Source organism: Oncorhynchus kisutch, linkage group LG4, assembly GCF_002021735.2.
Source record: "Oncorhynchus kisutch isolate 150728-3 linkage group LG4, Okis_V2, whole genome shotgun sequence".
In the NCBI taxonomy this organism is placed as follows: Eukaryota; Metazoa; Chordata; class Actinopteri; order Salmoniformes; family Salmonidae; genus Oncorhynchus; species Oncorhynchus kisutch.
Genome location: NC_034177.2, coordinates 39,876,983 through 39,901,773, shown reverse-complemented (window position 1 = coordinate 39,901,773; position 24,791 = coordinate 39,876,983). Strand labels below are relative to the sequence as shown.

Sequence of the window (24,791 nt, the reverse complement as noted above, 5' to 3'; positions counted from 1 at the left end):
TTTTTTCTGATAGAGGATATAACGTTGAAGATCTGATATTGTTTCAAAGGTACAAATTCAACATATTTTATACAAGGTTGGTCTATGTTGACAATTGGTTACTGTGATGACATAATTCTGTAGTTGAAGTTTCACCACCAAAACAACAGTTTGTCAATGATGACCTTTTGAAAATCCAATGTATTTTCAACATAGATTCCACATCACAATACGTTGACAAATAATGTTGAAACAATGTTGATTCGACCAGTATTTTATATACCAGATACTCAAGTACAATTGTATTTGAACCCAAGTCTGTAGTGGTGATGTTTTAAATGTGGAATCTTCCATAGAGGTTCCACACTGCCTGAAAACTGTTGGAATAGCAATACATATCAGTAGGCGAAACGTCAAATAAATATTCAAAGAGTCATCCAAACATTGTTATTTTGGACAACTAAACGCTTAACAAACAATTTATCTTGGAACCTTTATAGAAAATGTCAGATTACCATACATATTAGGGCAGCACTTCTGTGGAAACAAGCTGTTCAGCGCCAACTGTTTCAGTCAGGCACATACAAGCACACACGCACACAAACACAGAGGCCAGGCGAAGCACGAGGCGATTGCTTTATGTACATAGCCCCTGCATCGCAACCCTGTTTATTTCTCCTGCTAAATCTGGAACATCAAACAACCACTATTAGCTATTGTGCACTGTCTGTTCCTGTGCTGTAAGTAACTGGGAAAATTACAAATGTTCTTGTAGATAAAGGCCCCATAGGCGCTGCAGGACACCAGGCTCCCCACTGAGATTCTGTTAAATAGAAGATCTAATGGATATCTGGCTGGGCTCTAATATGTTTTTATTGTTCTGTGTTCCAAGAAACTATGCTGACTTGATGTTGCTCTATTTCTTTTTGTTACTACCTTCATCTGTTTATTCATAGGCTGTATCTCCTTGTTCATTTTTATGTTATACTGCTGTAAATGACCTACTTACTTTAACTCCTGTTTTCAAGTGTGAGTCCCAAGGTAGCTTTTCCTGTGTAGTTACTCATCTACTCCCCCTGTATGAAAATTCTAAAGGTGCAGATAGTGGTTTTGATGGTTGTCGGGCTGAGTTAGTTTTCAAAGACTCCTTTGTCTCCTTTGTTCATGCCGGGGGAACTTGTTTGTATTGCATTATTCATACGTTATTCTCTGTGTGTTTTATAAAACACTGTGGTAATTTCAGAGACAACATCCTGGTAGAAAAACATCATAAACCTCTATGCTTGTGATGTAGGAAGGGTTCTCTCCGATGCAGAGAATGATGCAGATGGATCGTTTGGTTCATTCTGTCCTTCACGCTCCCTCCCTCCCTCCCTCCCTCCCTCCCTCCCTCCCTCCCTCCCTCCCTCCCTCCCTCCCTCCCTCCCTCCCTCCCTCCCTCCCTCCCTCCCTCCCTCCCTCCCTCCCTCCCTCCCTCCCTCCTTCTTTATCTGTTAAGGCTGGAGCCATAAAATCCCGATAGAGGCGACCTCTTCGCCCCTCAGCCTTTATGTCATTACCGCTGACCAGCAGCCCGTCTTTATCTAGCCCCAATCTCCCAACCTCCCTCAGCGGCAGCCAGACAGCAGCCAGCAGCCAAACATACCATACCGCCAGAAAGACAGGAGTGAAGAGGTCGAGAGGAGGGAAGAAAAGAGAGGGGGGGGGGGTGGGAGAGGAGGGAAGAAAAGAGGGGAGGGGGGGTAGGAGAGGAGGGAAGAAAAGAGGGGAGGGGGGGTAGGAGAGGAGGGAAAGATAGAGAGGGGAGGGAGGGTAGGAGAGGAGGGAAGAAAAGAGGGGAGGGAGGGAAGGAGAGGAGGGAAAGATAGAGAGGGGAGGGGAAGGAGAAAGAGAGGGAGGGGAGATTGGGGAGGAAAGGATGAGGAGTATGAGTAAGAGAGAGAGAGAGAGATTCAGAGTGTTTGTTAATCACATGTACAGGGATTGCAGGGTACAGAGAAAATCTTAGGCTCCGAGCTCCAACATGCAGGACTAGAATAATAGAAAATAATAGAAATGGTAATAAAAAACAACAATAGAAATAGCAGTGTATACATCATAACTGTAGCAGTGATTAATAATTACATGCCCATAGGGGTGGAGGCAGACGAAAGACTGTTTAGGGGTTGGTGGGAATGACCATAGGGGGAGCATCATGACCATTGAGGGGATACAAATTATTATAAAAAAGTCTATAATATACATATTAACAACTGCTACAGTGATGAATGTCGTTGTGGTGGGGGCAGAGTAAAAGTATTTTGGGGTGGGGTGGGGGGAAAATGACCATAGGGTGAGCAGCAGGGGGGAATGACCATAGGGTGAGCAGTGGGGGGGAATGACCATAGGGGGAGTACCGGGGGGAATGACCATAGGGTGAGCAGCGGGGGGGAATGACCATAGGGTGAGCAGCGGGGGGGGAATGACCATAGGGTGAGCAGCGGGGGGGAATGACCATAGGGGGAGTACCGGGGGGAATGACCATAGGGTGAGCAGTGGGGTGGAATGACCATGGGGGAGTACCGGGGGGAATGACCATAGGGTGAGTAGCGGGGGGGAATGACCATAGGGTGAGTAGCGGGGGGGAATGACCATAGGGGAAGGACCATAGGGGGAGTAGCGGGGGGAGGGACCATATGGTGAGTAGTGGGGGGGAATGACCATAGGGGGAGTAGCGGGGGGGAGGGACCATATGGTGAGTAGCGGGGGGGAATGACCATAGGGTGAGTAGCGGGGGGGAGGGACCATATGGTGAGTAGCGGGGGGTAATGACCATAGGGGGGAGTAGCGGGGGGGAATGACCATAGGGGGAGTAGCGGGGGGGGAGGGACCATATGGTGAGTAGCGGGGGGGAGGGACCATATGGTGAGTAGCGGGGGGGAATGACCATAGGGGGAGTAGCGGGGGGGAGGGACCATATGGTGAGTAGCGGGGGGGAATGACCATAGGGGGAGTAGCGGGGGGGAGGGACCATATGGTGAGTAGCGGGGGGGAATGACCATAGGGGGAGTAGCAGGGGGGGTGACCATAGGGTGAGTAGTGGGGGGGAATGACCATAGGGGGAGTAGCAGGGGGGAATGGCCATAGGGTGAGTAGCGAGGGGAATGACCATATGGGGAGTAGCGGGGGGGGAATGACCATAGGGTGAGTAGCGGAGGGAATGACTATAGGGGGAGTAACGGGGGGGAATGACCATAGGGTGAGTAGCGGAGGGAATGACCATAGGGGGAGTAGCGGGGGGGAGGGACCATAGGGTGAGTAGCGGGGGGGAATGACCATAGGGTGAGTAGCGGGGGGGAATGACCATAGGGTGAGTAGCGGAGGGAATGACCATAGGGGGAGTAGCGGGAGGGAATGACCATAGGGGGAGTAGCGGGGGGGAGGGACCATATGGTGAGTAGCGGGGGGGAATGACCATAGGGGGAGTAGCGGGGGGGGAATGACCATAGGGGGAGTAGCGGGGGGGAATGACCATAGGGTGAGTAGCGGGGGGGGAATGACCATAGGGTGAGTAGCGGAGGGAATGACCATAGGGGGAGTAGCGGGAGGGAATGACCATAGGGGGAGTAGCGGGGGGGAGGGACCATATGGTGAGTAGCGGGGGGGAATGACCATAGGGGGAGTAGCGGGGGGGAATGACCATAGGGGGAGTAGCGGGGGGGAATGACCATAGGGTGAGTAGCGGGGGGAGCAGGACACTGACTAGTGGTGGCTATTCAGCAGCCTGATAGTCTGAGGGTAAAAACTATTTTCCAGTCTTCCAGTTTTTGCCATGATGCTCTTGTACTTCCTCCGTCTGAGTGATTGAAGCGGGGAGAACAGGGCATGGCTCGGGTGGCTGGGGACCCTGATGATCTTCTTGGCCTTCCTGCGACACCTGGTGTTGTAGGTGTCCTCTAGGCCAGGCAGTGTTCAACCAATGGTGTTTCGGGTGCACGTATTACCCTCTGAAGCGCCTTGCGGTCCACGGCGGTGGAGTTACGGTACCAGGCTGTGATGCAGCCCGACAGTATGCTCTCGATGGTGCTACTGTAGAACACTGAGGGTCCTCGGGGACAGGACAGATTTCTTCAGCATCCTGAGGTTGAAGAGTCGCTGTCGCGTCTTCTTCACCACGGTGTCCGCGTGGTTAGACCATTTCAGCTTCTCTATGCCGAGGAATTTAAAGTTATTGACCGTGTCCACAGTGGCCCCGTTGATGAGGATGGGGGTGTGTCCAGCCTGGTTCCTCCTGAAGTCCAGAGTCAGCCCCTTTGTTTCGCTAATGCTGTGAGAGAGGTTGGTTTCCTGGCACCACACAGTCAGAGTGCCTACCTCTTCCCTGTCGTTGTTAGTAATCAGGCCTACTACTGTTGTGTCGTCAGCAAACTTGATGATGGAGTTGGAACTGGCTGAGGCCACCCAGTCGTGGGTATACAGGGAGTACAGGAGGGGACTGAGGACGCACCCTTATGGAATCGAGGCCGTCAGGAGGTCCAGTACCCAGTTGCATAGGGAGGAGTTCAGACCCAGGGCTGTGAGCTTTGTAATGAGCTTATAGGGCACTATAGTATTGAAGGCCGAGCTGTAGTCGATTAACAGCATCCTCACATATGCATTCCTTTTGTCCAAGTGGGTAAGGGCAGTGTGCAGTGCAATGGCGATTGCCTTGCCCGTGAATCTGTCAGGGCGGTAGGCAAATTGGAGAGGGTCGAGTGTGTCAAGGAGGGAGGAGGTGGTGGAAGAGGGTGGGAGAGACAAAACGGAAGAGGGAGTGAAGGGAATAGAGTCAGAGAAGAGAAGATGGAGAGAGATAAAAGGGAGTGAGAGCAACAGGTAGACATGGGCAGGGGGAGAGAGGAAGAGAACAACAGAGAAAGAGTAAAAGGAGAAAATGGGAAGTGAGCAAGAGTAAAGTAGAAGAGAGGGAACGAGAGAGAGAGGAGGAAGGGGAGAATTAGTGATGAGAGATATATATATATTAGAGAGAATGGGGGAGAGGTAGAGGAACAGAGGGTAGACATTTGACAGAGGGAGAGAGAGAGAGAAATATAGGGAGAGAGAGAAATATAGGGAGAGAGAGAAATATAGGGAGAGAGAGAAATATAGGGAGAGTGAGAAATATAGGGAGAGTGAGAAATATAGGGAGAGAGAGAAATATAGGGAGAGAGAGAAATATAGGGAGAGAGAGAAATATAGGGAGAGTGAGAAATATAGGGAGAGAGAGAAATATAGGGAGAGAGAGAAATATAGGGAGAGAGAGAAATATAGGGAGAGAGAGAAATATAGGGAGAGAGAGAAATATAGGGAGAGAGAGAAATATAGGGAGAGAGAGAGAGAAATATAGGGAGAGAGAGAGAGAAATATAGGGAGAGAGAGAGAGAAATATAGGGAGAGAGAGAGAGAAATATAGGGAGAGAGAGAGAGAAATATAGGGAGAGAGAGAGAGAAATATAGGGAGAGAGAGAGAGAGAAATATAGGGAGAGAGAGAGAGAAATATAGGGAGAGAGAGAGAGAAATATAGGGAGAGAGAGAGAGAAATATAGGGAGAGAGAGAGAAATATAGGGAGAGAGAGAAATATAGGGAGAGAGAGAGAGAAATATAGGGAGAAAGAGAGAGAAATATAGGGAGAGAGAGAGAGAAATATAGGGAGAGAGAGAAATATAGGAGAGAGAGAGAGAAATATAGGGAGAGAGAGAGAGAAATATAGGGAGAGAGAGAGAGAAATATAGGGAGGGAGAGAGAGAGGAGAAATATAGGGAGAGAGAGAGAGAAATATAGGGAGAGAGAGAGAGAAATATAGGGAGAGAGAGAGAAATATAGGGAGAGAGAGAGAGAAATATAGGGAGAGAGAGAGAGAAATATAGGGAGAGAGAGAAATATAGGGAGAGAGGAGAGAGAAATATTAGGGAGAGAGAGAGAAATATAGGGAGAGAGAGAAATATAGGGAGAGTGAGAAATATAGGGAGAGTGAGAAATATAGGGAGAGTGAGAAATATAGGGAGAGAGAGAAATATAGGGAGAGTGAGAAATATAGGGAGAGAGAGAAATATAGGGAGAGAGAGAAATATAGGGAGAGAGAGAAATATAGGGGAGAGAGAGAAATATAGGGAGAGAGAGAAATATAGGGAGAGAGAGAAATATAGGGAGAGTGAGAAATATAGGGAGAGTGAGAAATATAGGGAGAGTGAGAAATATAGGGAGAGAGAGAAATATAGGGAGAGTGAGAAATATAGGGAGAGAGAGAAATATAGGGAGAGAGAGAAATATAGGGAGAGAGAGAAATATAGGGAGAGAGAGAAATATAGGGAGAGAGAGAAATATAGGGAGAGAGAGAAATATAGGGAGAGTGGCAGATCAAATGAGAAAGGGAAAAGAGAGAATGAGAGAAAGAGAGGGAGAGAGAAAGGTATGAGCAGTAGGGAGAGAGGAGAGTGGCAGATCAAATGAGAAAGGATAGACTGAGCGAGCAAGCGAGAGAGAGAGAGAGAAATGCAATGCTATTTCAAGGCCAGAACTTACTGATAATGTCACTCTATTTCAAAGTGCAAAGCGCTCCTGTCATGCTCCTGCATCACTGCGCCTCTGGAGAATTCCCTCCTAGACCAGACGATACGAGGACGCCTGACAGCAGTGTGCGGCGCTCGCACATTCTATTTGACACGTTTCTAGGCTAGATTGTGATGAAAAGTAGGCTACTTGGTTTCCTTGTTAAATTGTGTGTTCATCGACCCACAGTTGCTGACCAGAAGCAACGGAGGACACCTGTAGATGCCGAATGAGTCCAATCAATCTAAGGACATCATTAAGGTAATATAGTCAATAAGTACACTGAGTGTACAAAACATTAGGAACACATTTGAAGTTGATTTATACACTGATTGTACAAAATGTTAGGAACACCTTCCTAATATTGAGTTGCACCCCCTTTTTCCCTCAGAACAGCCTGGACTCTACAAGGTGTCGAAAGCGTTCCACGGGGATGCTGGCTCATTTTGACTCCAATGCTTCCCACAGTTGTGTCAAGTTGGCTGGATGTCCTTTGGGTGGTGGACCATTCTTGATACACAAGGGAAACCTTTGAGCGGGAAAACCCCAGCAGCTTTGCAGTTCTTGACACACATACCAGTACGCCTGGCACCTACTACCATACCCTGTTCAAAGGCACTTAAATATTTTGTCTTGTCCATTCACCCTCTGAATGGCACACAGACACAATCCATGTCTCAATTGTCTCAAGGCTTAAAAAACGTATTTAACTTGTCTCCTCCCCTTCATCTACACTGATTGAAGTGGATTTAACAAGTGATAAGGGATCATCACTTTTACCTGTATTCACCTGGTCAGTCTGTCATGGAAAGAGCAGGTGTTCATATGGTTTTGTACATAGCATGTACAGAGCTTTTGTATTAGATTGTCACTGCACTAAACACAGACTACCAAAAATAACAGCCGAGTATGATGCATGTCAGTGTGCCCATGTCACAATTTTGACAGCTTAATTTGACAAACACATTTCCTTGCATTTTCAACGGTCCTATTACGTGATTCATATGGCACACATGTTCTGCTGAAGTCGTGTGCATCATTTTGACACGGGATATGATTCATGTTTTGGTGTGGATGATTTCTTATTAACCTTTGGATGCACCTACACATAGAGAACGAACTACTTGGCATCCTGACTTTGCAGGCTTTTGATGACATAATGGCCAAAATAATTGGATGGTATTGCAATATAAATTCACCACATAAAATGTAGACTTGCGATTGACCAATGAACCAACGTGTCCAAATGAGCAGATGGGATAGGCTAGAGCTTCTTGTTGTGTATTGAATGGACCACTTGCAAAGTGAAGAAGGCATGCTGAGTGGAGCACTGGACCTACTGAGAATCCCATTGGATGAATGTAACAGTCCACATACAACAGGGACACATACGCAAACAATGGAATGCAATCCATCTAAACACACTGACCTTCCTGACTCTATCACGGTAAAGTCATCACATTCTCCTCTGGGACACAACAATGGTGTGCGAGAGAACCACAGCCTCTTTATAACACTCAGAAGCATGTCTATTGTATTCCCCAGAAGCTGTCCTCTTTGAGCTCTGAGGTCCTTGAATGAGAAAATAACCTCTCACTTCTCTTCTTGTCTGTCTACCTTCCCTCCCACCATCTATCATCCGTCTCTTTTCTCGTTCCCTCGACACTCTCAGGTTGCTGGGTCATTCCGTGGATGACGTGAGGAGGACGGAGACCCCCCCTCCACCCAGCCCCACCTCCTGTGTCTCTATCTGCCGCTGTGTCCTATGGCTTTTTATTCCTATATGATGTCAGATTGGGCTTATGTAGGGATAGAAGCCACTTAACACACGGTGAAAGAGCTTCATGAAGGCAGCACGAGGAGAGAGAAAAAATGGAAGTGTTCCAGTCCTAGTTGGCCTGCTTTACAATGTCCCATATGCCTGGTACATATGGTTTGATGAATGTTTCCTGCTTCTGGTTTCATGTTCCCTGTAGTAAGGCTACATTTGTGCTCTTCCTTCAGATAATGAGTTAGCAGCTCATTGAAGTGTTCAGAGAAGAGTGAGTCAGAGGCTGTTATGGTTGTCGGTGCACCTCTTTTTGCTTCCAGGCACAAACGGCCTTCACCGTTTTTCAATTTATGATGCTGTGGTGACAGCGGGGGTCTGCAGGGATGGATGTTGGAACATTTGCAGAAGATGCCATAAACAAAAGGAAGAAACAAGCACGGAGAAACCAATGCATATTTTTAATAACCAACTTTAAAAGAGGCACTAAGTGAACCACTTTACAATACAAGAGGCATTGCATTTCCATGTGTTTTCTCTCTCTCTCTCTCTCTCTCTCTCTCTCTCTCTCTCTCTCTCTCTCTCTCTCTCTCTTTCTCTCTCTCTCTCTCTCTCTTTCTCTCTCTCTCTCTGATTCTGTTGCACATTATTAAAATAAACTTTGACATTGAGCATTGCACCAGGAAATCTTCTACCTACAATATAATACAATATAAGATACATATAAACAAGATAAAGCACCTTTTTTGTCTTAGTAAATAATATTCATAATTAAACAGTTGGAGGACAGACACGGAGGACTGAGTGTGTGTTTTGTGTGGTAATATCAGTGCATGGGAGGAGCTCCTAAAACAGGTCTCAGGACTGTGAATAGTCCTTGGATGCACCTGAGTTTGTACAGATGCAAGCTTTCCTAATTTTCTTTCCTAAGGATGTACAGATGAATACTTTGTTGGAGGAGGTTTTACACAGTCTTTTTTTTTTTTACAATTTTTTAAAGAAACTACAGAGAACCAGCACAAACGGTTGGATGAATGCAACTGCTACAGATCTCATGTTCCCTTCAGTTAGAGGACATTGGCGTTCACATTACAATAAAGAATAACATAGCACCAATTAATGTTTATACAAAAGCTAATATAATGAATGTCAATGAAGTACAGTAAGGTAAAAATACAAAAAGAGTAATTTTTGGAGAAGCATTTACAAAAGGTGCACTGACATAGTCCAAGTCCGTTGGGATGACATTTGGTCCTGTTGCATAAAAAAAAGCAATATTCTCTATGAACACTTTTCGATTGTGAAACTGACATGCATTAGCTCTAAAAAAAAAAAAAAAGAGAAGAAAAATCTGTTTTATTTTCAAGTATTCTTTTTGTATTTTTTTAATGAAATATAGTCTCTGAAAAAGATAATGTTCAACCTAAGAATAGCAGGAATTAGTCAATGATTTGCCCTACTAGCATTTTCATTCTAGATTAATAAAATTATCTCTGCCATTATTCCTCACAAGAGAAGAAGACATAAAGTGACAACATAAGTATTTAGACAAACATTTCACAGAGAGCCATGCAATCTCATTCATGGTCATGAATTGTCTTGATCATCAATAACGTGAACAACTATTCAGTCTCTTTGTTTTCTATCCCACAGATCCTTCCCACAATCAGTTTATTGGTTCTGAAGTGTCCTTCCTCAAAGGAATCTTAAAACTGGTGAGCTTTTGGCCAAACAGCTGGCTCAGGAGGTTATTCTGAGACTCTGCTGTCCTATAGGAGTGGCTCTCCATGGACCTCACCCCTGTCTTTGGCCTAGACTTATTCAAGGAATTGTTCATAGGAAGCACTGATGCTTTAGAAACTGGGTAATGAAGAGCCCGTCCAAGAGGCCCTTTTTTGGCTTTGTAATCCCCATTAATATGATGCACCATCTCTGCTTTCCTTGGTGTGCAGTTATCGAGGGAGCTTCTCTTTGCTTGAAGGCCTAGACTCCCTGATGTTTTGTGCTTGGAGACTATTTTGTTGCTGACCACATCTTCTTTCACTGAAGAGAGCACTGGGTATTCGCTGGAGCCGTCTGATTTCCTGTGAACTGCCGGACTCTCGCACTTGCTGGGACGGAACTTATTTTTGGTCTTGACGTCGGCAGCAAGGTTCTCCCGTGTGGCAGACGAGGAGACCCTCTGTAAACTGTGAGGTGTCCTCATCTCTTTCCTCTTCTTCTGTTCTCTTCTCACAGAGTCTTTGTCCTCATTGGATGCCGGGCCCTGGGAAGTGATCTTAGTGTGGTGGACTGGTGTTGACTCCATGGCCCCGGGGCTATTGTTGGAGCTGTGTTTAGTGTTTTCACTGGGCTTGGGTGTGGAGGTTTTGTCATTCTGCTTGTTGTCATGGCTGTGACGGCTGGTTGTCTGTTGCCCCAGCTCACCCTCCCTCATTTGGTCCATCACAACGGTAGATGATTTATGCTTTGTAGGAGGACGGTGGATATCATGTGTATCGGGTGTCATTGAGCTGTTGATCAGGTTTTCGCGGAAACTAACGTACAACTCCTCATCCGATGCCATGGAATCTGTCCTCTGTGTCTTCTTTTCAGCTTCTGCTGTGGTAGTCTGTATGCTGCTCTCAGGAGTGCTCTGCTTAGCATTGGCAAAGCACTCCTTTTCCTTTTCAGCTATACTGCTCTCAAGTGGATCATGCTCTTCCTTCACATCACATGGCTCTGTGAATGATTTGCCATCGGCCTCACCAATGTCTCTAACAGGCAGCTTAGGTGAAGGACTGGGATCAATGTCCTCTGTTTTGGGTGTAGCAGTTGAGAGACCTTCCGAGCCCAGGTGAAAGGTACAATGCTCCAGCTCTACCAGCATGTCAGAGTATTCCTCAGCCATGTCCTCCGTCTTCACACTGGCATATTTTTCAGTATGATATTCACCTGCACTGGTCTGTGTAGAGTCCTCTGTTGTGTGTACAGAGAGTTTCAGAACTGGCATCTCAGCACTCTTATGTAAGTGCAGTGAGGCTATGCTGGCGATGCCACTGTCAGAGCTGTTCTCTTGTAGAATGTCAGTAAGGATTTTTCTCTTTTTGTTTGCTGGCAATTCACACTCATCGTTCTCTTTGGAGGGAGATGTCTTGATAGGCCTGAGAACGCCTCTAAACTTGAAGATCTTATTCCCTCCTGACAAGTGCTTTTCCATGTGTCGGTCAAACTGCTCTTTCTTAGAGAAGGTGTAGTTACAGGTGCTGCAGATGAAAGATTTCTTGATCACATGCATGACATCTGCACACAGCTCACAGGTGTAGAGGGTGGTATGCTTTGAGTCAAGCTCATCCACCTCCTCATGCTCATTCTTCAGATGATATTTTAGTTCCTGTGGCTCCTGGTAGGTTACTGGGCATTTGTGGCACAGAAAAATCTTATTTAAGTTGTGCACAACCAGATGCCTCTGAAGCTTGAAGGGTTTGGGGAACTGCTTGCCACAGTGGTGGCAGTCTCTCGAGGGGTCTTTACAGTTGGGGTGCATCTCCACATTCTTTGGCACTGGCACTGTATTGTGCAGAACCTCAACTGGTGTCAGCATGCTCGGTTTCCCCACTTTTTCAATGTTCCCTTTAGGCTTGACAACTTTGGGCTGAGCTACCTCTGTAGTTTTCACCTGCTCTGTGTTTTCTACTACGGCTAGTTTCTCCTTGTTGGGGACCTTACTGGTCTCTCTGCTGGCCTTGCTGGGGCGGCGCTGCATGATGGAGGTGATGAAGTTCTTCACGGCTGACTCCTGCATGCCAGAGCCCGGCAGACTCCCCAGGATAGCGCTGTGTGACTGGCCCTTGCGGGCAAACTGCGTGGCATGCTCCCGTAAGTGCTCATTGTACATCCACACGTCTGATATCTCCTTCAGGCACATGCCACAGGTCCAGATGCCGGCCTTGTTCTTGGCGTGTTTCTCCCTCAGGTGGTCCCTCAGCTGCTCCCGGGAGCTGAATTTGCGCTGGACGCACATGTAGCAGGTGGGAGGTGGAGAGGGGTTGTGGGATAACTTGTGGAAGTTGAGCTCCCCCAGGGTAAGGAACCAGGTGAAGCACACCTTGCACTTGTACTGTTTGTCCTTGATCTTCACGCTGCCCTCTTGTCGTTTCCTTCCCCTGTGTTCTGTGAGCTTCTTGGCCTTTGCAGTGTCTCTTGTCTCCGCATAATCAGTGGCAATGGGTCTTTCTACTGGGATGTCCTTGTTGGAGTCAAATAATTGCATTTCTGGTAGCTGGAATGTGGTATTGAGGTTTGGGATGTCAATGCTGTGGAAAGGAGACACGTTGTCTGTAGCACATGGCTCTCCAGGATAAGGTGCAGAAGAGGCTATAATAGGAAGTGGACATGGTGGGGTTGGGGCTTCTGCTTTACAGGAAGTTTGGTCAGAGGAGATCACAGTATCTGTAACAGAGTCGTTGGAGGCACTCCATGCCAATGATGCTTTGTCGATAGTGCTCTCAGATTGGCATAGGAAGTCACTGCCATGGTCCACACCATTCTCATGATTGTCTTTGTGGTCTGTTGTGTCTCCTTTCATGCTACATACCTTTTTGGAATCACTCTTTAATGTGCTATTATGACACATGTTCAACATGATAGCATCGTCAATGGATATTGTTTCATATTCACAAGGGTCGTTTTGATTGTTGACAAATGTTTGGTCTATCTGATTTTCTGTATAGTCATCTTTCCTTTCGAGATATAGGTCAGGAGGAGGATGGTCTTGAACTAACGGTGAATCGGTTGATAGTTTCTGCTTCTTGTTCTTCTTACCATAAACCTTTGCAAATTTTTTCCTTTTCAGTTCCTCATTTCTAGTGGGGAATAACTGGGAGAATGTGCTTTCATCATCAAGAAAAGCATTCAAATCAGCACTTAGTCTAGGAGGGCTTGCAAGAGAAGATTTAAAACAGGAGAGATTATCCACCTCATCTGTCGGGCCACTGTTTTTCTCACATTCAATCTTTACTGCAACCTCTCCCAGTATCTCTTTGGCATTACTCTCATCTTTAGTTTGTTGCTCACATGCCTCTTTTGTGTCATGCAAATTCTCTCTAGACATATCATACTCTCTACTAATATCCTTACTTACAGATACTCCCATACTAACTTCCGCTACTCCATTGATGATCTCTGGCAGATTTGTGCTTTTCACCTCTTCTGTATCATTGTTGCTTTGAGTCAAGACCATAGCCAGATTTGTAAGCTCCATTGGAGACATTGGCATCTGTTCAATGCCACTGTTACTTGTTACAGTAAACGGGACTTCCTCCTGCTCTGTAACTTTGTGGTTAACAAGATAATTGATTATGTCTTGTTTCTCTGGTGACTTGCAGCATCCTAGCTTTACCTGGGTTTGGAATTCAGGAGTAATAGCCTGTAATATGTCTGTTTTCAATATATTGAGAAGCTCGTCAGAGAATGGTTCAGGCTTCACATTCACTTCCTTGTTTCTGTTCTTCCGTGTTTTGTAGATTTTCTTCGCTTTTGTAAACTGAGGAGGCATTTGCTGGACTATGTCATCAGCTGGCACTGCCATATTTGTTTCACTTGCGATGTTCTCCAGGATAAAATTTGTTTCTCCTTGTTTGGTTACGAAGGAGCTATTACTTGTCACAGGACAGTGATTCTCAGAAGCCTCATTGCTTTCTGTTTGTAAACAGGTGTGTGGAACCAGGAGCTCTAGATCCTCTTTATTTCCTGTTTCTATAGACTGGGATGTTTGGTAACTGTGTAGACTCCCTTGATGATTTGCATTTTCCAAAATTGGGCTTCTTTCAGTCCTGATCAAATGTTTCATGGCCTTGTGTCTCTTCAATCCTGGCACTGTCCGGAAACACATTGAGCATATCTCACACAGATGTATCTTTTTCTGTGTGGTTTCTTCCTCTTGCTGTTGGGTTACTGAGCACTGACCTTCCTCAACTGTTAGTAATTCTGTTTGGTCTGATGGTAATGGGGTTGGCTCATTCTCACAGATGATCAGTGGTTTGGGCGTGTGCTGATTATCTGAGATGTCCTTTATAAAAGCAAGGGTGTTCAGCTCACTAGGGACCTTAAACATATCCAGGGCCTCTGGATCCACTCTCTTCAGCAAGTCAACATGTAAGTCCAAATAATCAATCGTTTGAAGGGGAGCCGGGCAAATGTCCAAATCGCCAGTGGACGGAGCAGTGCTCTGAGAAGGAAGACCCAGTAAAATGGATGGACATTTTATGTCATTTTGGATGTTGCTCTTGTTCAAAGATTCATCTGGTGGACTTAGCTTGGCTGTATGGTCTCGACTCATAGGTACCTCTGTCTCTATGTCACACAGTCTTTTGTCTGATGTCAATGTCGTGTCATCACTGCGATCACAAGGTTCACAGTCGTCCTTGGGGCTCTGCTTGATGGCTGGTTCCTCCTCATCCACATTGGCTGGGGAGATAGGAGTGTAATCGAACTGACTCAGTTGTGGAGGCTCATCTGGAATGTAATTGTAGTTTAGTGGGCTTAATTTGAAATCATACAGTGATACAGAGACTCTCTTCGTAAGGGCCTCCATTGCCTCAGATTCCTCTGTTGCAATGGTCAAGGGTAGAGGGGAAGGAATGCAGGCGTCAGTGCTACATATTTTACTGTCTGTGATTCCCAAGTCCAGTTGAGGAGGACTTACTAAAGAGTACTCCATCTCAGCTCTTCTGGTCAATGAGTCATCAATATGCAGTGCTTCTTTGGCATTTATGTCTTCACAATTTTCCTCCTTGGGAGATTGGATTGCGGTTGGGATAGTATCTATATTATTGCATGTGATTGGTTGTGGATTTTCTTGTTCTTGTGTGTTAGAGTTGTTCACAGGTGTGTGTGGAGAAGCTGGTAGAACAGGACTGGATGGAGGAGCATCCTCTGGAATAATATCCAGCCTTTCGTCCATCTGCAAATCCTCTTTGCATGGTGAGTGCTGGGGAGATGCCATGAGATGTAAGGGAACTTGTTCCTGGATGTTTTCAACTTCTGGAATCGTTTCTCTTTGTCTATGGTTAGCCTCACATTCAGGTTCCATTTCTGTTTCTTTGTCCTCAGGTGTATGTTCCATGTGTGCATCACTGTCAAGGTCACTGTCACACTCAGCAATGACCAACATGGTGTATGTATCCATCAACAGTGGACTGCAAGGCTTAACTGCGACAGTCTCCATGAAGACATGGGTTGATTGATTGGTATTATCATTCACGGGGGTGCTACACCTCAGAGAAACTGTATGACTTATCACTTTGTTCTGTATTGTACTTTTGGAATCAATGTTGTCTTCCTTCATTACACATGTTGAACTGTCCTCCGTCTGTTCATTTGCAGATGGTGAGGGACATACACTCTTACAGTTACTTTGGACGTATATGGATTGTTCCTCAGATGCATTTTCTACCTCTTCAGGCTTATTATCCAAGTTGACATCCATTTCCTGGTCTGCTAGGTTGGACCCATTCGAGGGCTGGCTCACAGACTTAGCATTGAGACTGATGTCCTCCACTGGCTCCTGATGCTCATCAATGGAAGTATCTAGAAGCTCTGTATGCTCAACAATGGTGCTATCTAGAAGCTCTGTGTGCACATCAATGGTAGTATCTTGAAGCTCTGTATGTTCATCAGTGGAAGTATCTAGAAGCTCTGTGTGCTCGTCAATGGAAGTATTTAGAAGCTCTGTATGCTCATCAACGGTAGTATCTAGAAGCTCTGTATGCTCATCAATGGAAGTATCTAAAAGCTTTGTATGCTCATCAACGGTAGTATCTAGAAGCTCTGTATGCTCATCAATGGAAGTCTTTAGAAGCTCTGTATGCTCATCAAAGGTAGTATCTAGACGCTCTGTATGATCAGGGAGGGCACTTTTGGCTTCAAGGATTTCATCCCCATAGTCCTCTAGCTTCTGGTTCTCATAGGTCTCCTCAGCCATTGGTTGATTATCCATTTCAGTGTTTGAGCAATAATCAGTTTCTATAACACTATTGTCTTCAGTGACATTGCTCATGATTGGGATGTCTTTGAATTCTGACCCACTGTCGTTGTTAGGTAGAGACTCAGTTGGCTGGAGTGAAACAATCTCTTTTATTACATCAGATGGGAGCTCTGTTTTTTTAGAGAGAGGAGGCTGTGACCTGAAGTGCGTGGATTTAATATTCGCGTCATCAGGAATCACCATTTCATTATGATCTGCGCCTTCAGCTGCATCAGCAGATGGAGTTTGGCTTTCACTGTGTAAGTGTGCTGGGCTCTTACGTGAGGTGAGGTTTGGCTCCTCCTCTTCAGGTGTTATGGGATCATTTTTGAAAATGGAATCTGATATCACTTCCAGGCTTTTCATCAGGTTTTCGGCATAGGTCTTACTCTCTAGAATCTCCTCAGATTTCTCTATGTCAGTTCTCTTGTCATCATCCATGTCTTCATCTCTGTGGTCCTCCTGTTTCAGTTGCTCTTTCACTTTCTCTGTATTTGAGGTTGTAGTTGTCATACTGTGTTCACGATCATCCTTCTTGCTAAATTGTTCAAGGACAATGGGTTCGTCATGGGTTGGAGTATGCTGTCCCTCCATCAACTCAAACTCAAATGGACTGGACCATGGTAGACTATGCTCAGCAAAGGACTCTGAATGTGGGTCAGATGGCATTATTGACACTGCCAGCGCCATGCTTTGCACAGGGCAGCCCATATCTAGACCAGTGTCTTCATTCTCAGATTCGTCGTCCAGACGCAGAGGGGAGAATTTGCTCATCTTCAGCTGCTTTGGGGACTCCTCAGTAAGCAGTGGTGGACTCAGCCTGGCTGTCTGGAGCTGATTTTCCAACTCGGTCACAATCCTCTTTATCTCTAGCTCATCTTCTGACGCACTGTTGAGATTTGTACTGTAGTCTATTATTTTGTCTGGCAGAGACAAAGGAACATGATTGTAATCTGATTTCTTTTCATTTAATTTATCAGAGCCGTCTTTGTATTGGGATATCTCAACCGGTAACATGGGGCTGACATCGACCATAAGGCCCCAGTCCCTCTGATCCAAGAAAGGAGAAAGAAAGGATGATGCGCTAAACACCTCCTTTTTGTCATTGGTGGTATTTAAGGAGTTGAAACCTTCTTTGTGCAATGGAATGTCAGTGTAGAGGCCATTTTCAAATCCTGCCACTGAGAGGTCCCCGAACATTGACGATGTGTCAAATGAGAGAGGAGACTTCATAAGACTCTGGTCCTGCTCTAGGGGGTATGGGATCAGATCTGATGTATCTTTCTGCGTCAGAGGCTCCTGAAGTTCAATTGGAGACAGGCACACTTCGCCCATGAGTGCACTGCAAAGAGGTGTGGACTTGGGGACTAAGTCATTAGTGAAAGTCATTGGATCTTTCATTGGATAGACACTCTCATTGTGTTTGTCAATCATAGAAATGTCTGAGAGCTTTGAATGCGGCTGTATAGATTGACATCCCACGCCATCCCGCCTTTTGTGTACAGATTTTTCCTTTGAGATGGTTTCATCTTTTTTGAATTTATTATACGAATGTGCTTCCATGTTGTTCGTGGCAGGATGTGCTGATTGAAGCTGATGTGATTTGAGATCAGAACTAATAGACTGAAAATGCATTGATTCCCCTTTGGTGATCTTGACGGCTGTCCTCAGTGGTGTGTTTTTGTCTGAACTTGCTTTCGTTTCAGTTTCTCTGCTAAATGAGTCGTCCTTCTCCCTTGAGGACATGTCTGTGCTTCTGCATTTCTCAAGGGTTTTCACTGCACTCCCCACCTTTAGTAGCCCTGATACTGGATCAACATCTTCAATGTTCGAGTTAGTGATACTTAAGGCCATTGACATGTCTTTATTAGTAGAGAGGAAAGTCTTATCAGCGCTATACCTCTGAGTAGATTTGGTGAATGTCAGTGCTAGTTGTGTGCTAGACTCTTTGCATAACTTCTGTGGAGATCGCTCGTAGGTTCTCTGCTCGGAAGAGTCTTTCCTCCTGATCTCCACCCTTTTCTCACAGTCTGAGTCTGTGCGGTCAGTGCTTTTGGGGCTGTTGATGCCATCGCTGGAGATACTCACAGACGTGCTGACTTCACTGCTAGTGGATGACCTGCTGCCTCTCCTCCGAAGTCTCTGGTGAGAGCCAGGTTTCTCTAGAGACAAGGAGACATCTTCAGCTTTCTTCACCTCAAAGCACTCTTTTGACTCGTGCCTCCATGCTGCACTGTCCCTGTCACTCCTCGCCCTCCATTTGCACTCCTTTGTGTAGGTGTACTTGCAGCGGCTGCTTTGGCTCAGGCGACCTTGGCTTGCTATCTTCACAGGCTCAGACTCGTCATCTGAGTCTGAGACATAGTCATACTCCCCAAATGTAGGGTTTGGCACTGTGGGCGTCAATCTCTCCATCACCAGTGAGAATTGGAGGTTTTTGGTGCCTTTTACATGGAGCTTGTGTAACTTGTTTTTCTGTTGAACTATTTTGTGGATGAGTTCTTTGCTCCAGGTACCGGCACCGGTCCTTTTCCTTTTATTCTCCCTTGCTGTAATCTTTGGGGTTGGGGAACTCCTGTTTGCCGAGGAGACTTGGGAAGAGGTTGAGCCACTCAACAAAGAGCTATCCCGGAGGCTTCGAACTCCACAACGTTCTGAAAATGTGCTGGATAAGAGGAACCTTGGAGTGTTAGTGTTTTCCTTTTCACTCTTGCACAGCTTTCTTATATCTTTCACTTTATTTTCTTGCTCCCTCGGTTTCTCCCCTGAGGTGATCCTTGAATTTATATGAGAGAGTTCTTTTTTGATGTTGATTTTCTCATCCTGCTCAAAATTCAGAGTGGTCTTCTCAAGTTTGCTTACTGTGTGGTTGTTTTCTGTCTGAAGGCTCGCTTTGTCTGAGTCATAAAGATATTTTCCTTGTGTCAGAGACCTATCATTTTCAGTAGATTGTTTGATTTTGCCCTCAAAGACCATTGAGTCTTTGGTTTTCAAAGTCTGCCTGTTTGACGATACTTTGACAGTGGCGGGATCATCATCTGTGAATGCATCAATGAAGCTGCTGTCAATCTCTGCATTGTCTGACTGATAGCCCAGTCCATTTAGAGCCTCAGTGATTAGGCTATCTAATTTTGCATCCTCCATCTCCAAGTCAGGAAGAGCGACAGGAATGTTACCTGCCCCAGTGAACAGGTTAAGTTTCATGGGGTCATCCTTAGAATCTCCTTTTGTTTCGCTGTCAGACATCAGCTCTCCATTCTTATTGAGCCCCAGCAGAGACAGGTGAAGGTCAGTTGGACACCTTGGCATGGAGACACGTTGACATAAACTGGTCCCAGAGGATGGATCTTTTGTCATGTCATTGTGAAACTGTGTTGAACTTCCTGGAGTTGTTCTGGTGTCATCCACTTTCTGTGAAAATGCATGCTGTCCACAGTATTGCTTATGGCCAAGGAATGAGGCCAGGTTAGTGAAGTTCTGATCACACTGCTTGCACGTGAGAAGCACATCCAGTTGGTCAAGGTTTGCAGTGGCTAAAGACGTGGCTAACAGTTGATGTGCAGAGTACGGTGGTGGAGGGGGGTGGTGCTCCACCCCAAAGCCCTCCATATAGCCCTTGTTGCCTTCCATACTAGGCTTTTGGTGTTCGTTATTCTGCAGGTAGTTCATCATGTCATCTTTTTCCCTCTCTGGGGCGTAAGGCAGATTACGGGAGGCGTCTGAGTGGAAATGGTGAGAGTTAGTGCTGAGGTGATCTGTGGGTCCTTGTGCCTTCAGTTGGTGCTGGTGATAAAATGGAGGGGGATGCCCAGTCTTTGATATCTGACTGTCCTCAGAGAGGTTGACAGGGCTTGTTGAGGCTGGGGAGAGTGAGGAACATGTGCTGCTAGAGGCTGGGTTATGGATTGGGGAGGGCGAGGGAGAGTCATATGGTGACACCATCATAAGTCCCATTGGTGGGACCTGCAATGGTGGATATCCATATGTACTTGATGATGCTCCAGGTACTGATTGATTCATTCCAAAATATATGGGCTTATTCTTGGACTCACAGACCTTTGCGTGACTTGTCTCAACTTTAAAATGTGGTATTGTACTGCAGCCCTGTTTGACACTCTCTTGCCTTGGGTTTGATAGACCGTCACTATTGTTTTGGAAGGAGCTGGGGCTTTTCAGTGAGCCATTCTTATGTGATTTAGTGTCATCCTGCCAGTCAGAGGGTGCTACCAAAAAAGTGAGCTTTTGGTTGCTTTGTTGCCTAGACAACTCTATCTTGTTTTGGTTTGGCATGACAGAAGTTAGGCGTATCTGCTGCCATGGCATCCTACTGCTTTTGGATGTGTTTGGCCTTTGATTGACGGCTGGCTGGTTCTGAAACTTGTCATTCATATTAGGATAAGCCATAGTGTTTTGGTCTGCTGGTGAAAAGGTCTTATTCGGTCTCTCCCATGTGTGTGGTAACCTACTATGGGGCTTGGTGTTGACGCTTTTGTCAAAAGGCACAGAGCTCATGTGGATGCTATTGAGTGGAGGGCTGCTGTTGTAGGCTTTGTTTGAAAAGTGCATTTGGGAGTTTGGACCTTGTGCAATATTTCTGGCATGGTGTACACTGGCTTGAATGTGTGTTCTCTGGCTGGCAGCACTGTCTTTGGGGTGGCAACTCCTCTTGCTCCCTGAAGTGAGGGCTACATCCCGATTGTCTGCCTGGATGAAAGTGTCCGTGCTATCTGGCAGGGAACTCTTACCCTGATCTGACTGCTGGGAGATAGAGCCAGAGCTCTCACTACTAGCTGAGTCCTCACTCAGGCCCCTGGTGCAGTGCATAGAGGACGCGGCCCCTTGTGGTGCTTGCAGGTACTGTGGTGGCTGTGGAGGATGGGGGTAGGAAGACCTGTCCTGTCGCTGGTCACTGTTGAATTGAGTGTTATTCTGAACCCCCTCCTGACCCTCCCCAGATGTCTGAAAGGTAAAAGAGTTAAGAGTCACCTGGGCAGGAGTCAAAGAGGAGTCTATATAGTCCTGGGATTGGGGATTCTGATCACAGGGAAAAGGGTCTGGGTTTGAGTCTTCCAATAAGAGGTATCCGTACTGAAATGGCAGAAAGCTGCCATTTGCCTTGTTCACCTCCGAAAGAACTGTGGATTTTTGTGAGGAAATCCCATAGTTAGAACCATTAAAAGTCCTCTCTGGAGACTGCCAGTCATTGGAGCCACTCAACTGAAAGTCTGGGAAGAGCAGCTGGCCACTTGGCTGTGTGTTATTATTGTTCTCCATTGGGCCTGGTTGCTGCTGCTGCTGGGGTGGCTGCTGGTGGGTGGATGACCCACCTGTGGTTCCCAGTGCCTGTGAGGTATAGCTTGGGGAGGTGAGATTGGAGGAGGTCTCCTGAAAGCAGCGGCTGTAGTTGAGCTCCTCCTGCTGCAGCTCGGCCTCTCGCTCTGGTATACTGGGCACGTGGAACCTGTAGCTGCCCGACACAGGGCCTCGACTGGCCTCCAGCTTCTTGGGTGGCGAGACCTTCTGCTGTGGGTAGGCGATGCCGATTGTAGGGTTAGAGCGTGGGTTGGTGATGCTGAGTCTGTATAGCTGCTGTGGGTTACCGCGCTCCGACTTCCCTGACCTCTTACCCTTGTCTCGGCTCCGGTTCTTTCCGCTGGGGGATTGGGGGCTGCCTTTGCCACTGGGCCACGTCCTGTTGCTGGCGAACTTAGGCTTGTTCTGCAGTGACTTGAAGTCTATTTTCCCCGCCTGCTGAGGTCGGATCACAGCCTCGCGCTGCTGAGTATAGTCTCTGTCCTTGTCTACAAACTTGGCCCCTCTGCTGATTGTCCTCTCCTCCACGTCTGAACTTGAGAAGTGCTTTGAAGACTCTTTTGTGGCTTTCTCACTGCTACTGTACTGCTCCAGTGCAGTACCCTCATCCTGCAGTTTGAACTCAGCATCCAGCTTTTTGACAGGGTACGTGTGCTGAGTCTCTCCTGCCATGGTGCAGGCGAGGCTTGCTGGGCAGGCCTGGTCCTCAGAGATGCTATCTGTGAGGCAGAGGCATGATGAGTCTGGGAGTATGGATCAATACGCTGCTTCCATTGGCACAAACGACAGGGATGGGAGGGCGGCTCTCTGCGCGATTATCTCTCCGCTCTCATCGTGGACCACCAATCTGTCAATTTACCGTCTGGGAGTCCTGCAGAGACAGAGAGGAGAAAGAGGGGGTCAGATTTCTGAAACATATTTTACATCATTTAGCTTTCGTTCAAGTTGCATTCCATTAAAAAAGCATGACAATTGCCCTTCTAAATGCATTTCTATAAATGTATGTTGTTGGATAATAAAATGCTACCTCCAGAATAAATAAAATAATAAGAATCAATCATTGACCAGCATTCATTCATTCATTCATTCATTCATTCATTCATTCATGTGAACAGTTGCATAACTATTTGTAGAACAAAGAACAGTACAGGTACACAAGTCAGCAGGGATATTAGCTTTACTAAACCTACAGAGCAGGATGAGAGGTGAGTGATTCAGTAAAAATCTATTTTCTAGCTGTTGCCAGGAGAGAGCAGTATTGCCACAGTTTTGCCTCAGTACTGCCACACAAGGCACAAAGACACATTGTACAGTATACAGGCACATTATAAACCCATTTCAAGTTGTCCAGATACATCTGAAAACCACAACGGCAATTCAACTAATCACTCAGTGCACTGTCATGGTCAATAGATATAAAACTCATATAGCTATGAAATAGATCCATATACTTTTATCGACAAGGCTTGCCTCTGTGCATACCGTAAGATAGTATATACTGAGTGGATCTGACTGGAATACTATCACAAAAGGTATGTCACACACAAAACATATTGCAAGAGCCGAAATGCATCTGGCCATGTTAGTGAAACATTGTGCTCTTGTTCTGAGGCACACTGTGGGTTCTGAGGAAGGAGAGGATTCAATGCTGGACACACATTGCCAATGAGTGAATCATAGAACAGCGACACAATGCTAGACTGTTTGGCCGGTTGAGGAGGGACGCAGGTTTAGCTCATGGAGCAATATCAGGGGATTAGTCAGTAGGCCTTTAGACAGTGAGGAGGGCAGGGGACGTTTGTTTCCTTTCCCTCAGGCATCCCAGACACTGCTTATATCCTGGTTTACTTTGGCCCTCCACTCCTTCGTTTGAGGTTAGACCAGAAGCAGCTCAAAGTTAGCGGCAGAATGTCATTTCTGGGCCTGTTAGCCAAGAAGCCCCCCCCCACATCTCCTCATCCTCCCCCTCATCTTCCCCCCTACCTAAACCAACATTTCAGTGAGAGAGTAAGTAAAATGCTGCATTTGTGTACTGTGAAGGGGTGCCCCAGTCTGTGACTCTCCTGCTCCCCAGCGGAGTACCATAGACAGCTGGCAAAAGTCACACACCTACCCATGGTGACTGACCGCGTGCTCTTTCTGTACTTAGGGATCATTTGGGGACAGGGAGAGAAAATAATCACACACCAACGAAAAAGGCAATGAATGTGGGTATTTACCCATTCAAATACTGTAGTTCACTGGTCTTCTTGATGAACATTCCAACTGTTATTTTGCCTGGCAATAAAACATTTTGGGCTATTAACAGATTCTTTCTTTCACTAAATAAGTAAGTAAGAGCAGCTGTAATAGCCAGTAGGTAACATTACTAGTTGCACATGATTGGTTAAAGGGAGGCTAAAGAAAGTTTAATAAGTTCATGTAAACTGTAAAATCCACTCAAAAACTATCTTTTGGTATTTCTTTCATTATTCCACTGTTGATACAGTCCCAATTTTTCGGGCATGTTAGCAGTCAAGTTTTCAAGACATTGGACTATTAAAAAGCAAAGTGTCACCAACCACATCATCATATGATGCGTTTTGCAAAAGCTTGACCTCGCCTTCAGACATAATGTTGTTATGGAGCTGCCCGGGGTCACATTAACACCTACACCTGCTTTAGTTCCTTTCCTCTGTGTGTGTGTGTCTACACGTGTGTGTATATGTGTGCATGTGCTTGAGGGTGTTTGTGTGTGTGTGTGTGTGTGTGTGTGTGTGTGTGTGTGTGTGTGTGCAAGACAATTCAGTAATTTCACTGAATTGATATAGGACTTGATTTAATTACCCTCTCTCTCTGTCTCGCATACACATACGCACAGTCACAAAAACAAACACATACGCACACACAGTACAGTGCAACCCATAATTAGGGATGCCTGGCTTTCCCTGCCCTCTAACCAGCCAGCCTATTGACCTACATGGACCTGTGACACGGATGGCTCTGTCCCTGTATTTTTAACTGCACAGCCCTGCCCTGTAATTACAAAGCTCTGACAATGGCTGGGGATGGGCGTGGTGGCCGTACACAGAAGGAGAGAGTAGGAGCAGGGACAGGGAAAGACCACTTTCACTAGCAGTATGGCTCCTCCAGTGAAGGCTGTACCTCTAGTGAGAGA

At 46.1% G+C, this 24,791-nt stretch overlaps 1 protein-coding gene across 1 annotated transcript; it reads right to left on the bottom strand.

Moving 5' to 3' along the window:
- Window positions 1–8,758: 8,758 nt before the first annotated feature.
- LOC109888885 (uncharacterized) lies at window positions 8,759–22,491 on the bottom strand. The gene has a single exon (XM_031822933.1). The coding sequence runs from the start codon at window positions 22,304–22,306 to the stop codon at window positions 9,983–9,985; it is 12,324 nt and encodes a 4,107-aa protein (XP_031678793.1). The 5' UTR covers window positions 22,307–22,491; the 3' UTR covers window positions 8,759–9,982.
- Window positions 22,492–24,791: the final 2,300 nt, after the last annotated feature.

Coding starts and splice junctions, on each gene's coding strand:
- LOC109888885 (XM_031822933.1), bottom strand. CDS start 22,306: ATGGCAGGAGAGACTCAGCACACGTACCCTGTCAAAAAGCTGGATGCT.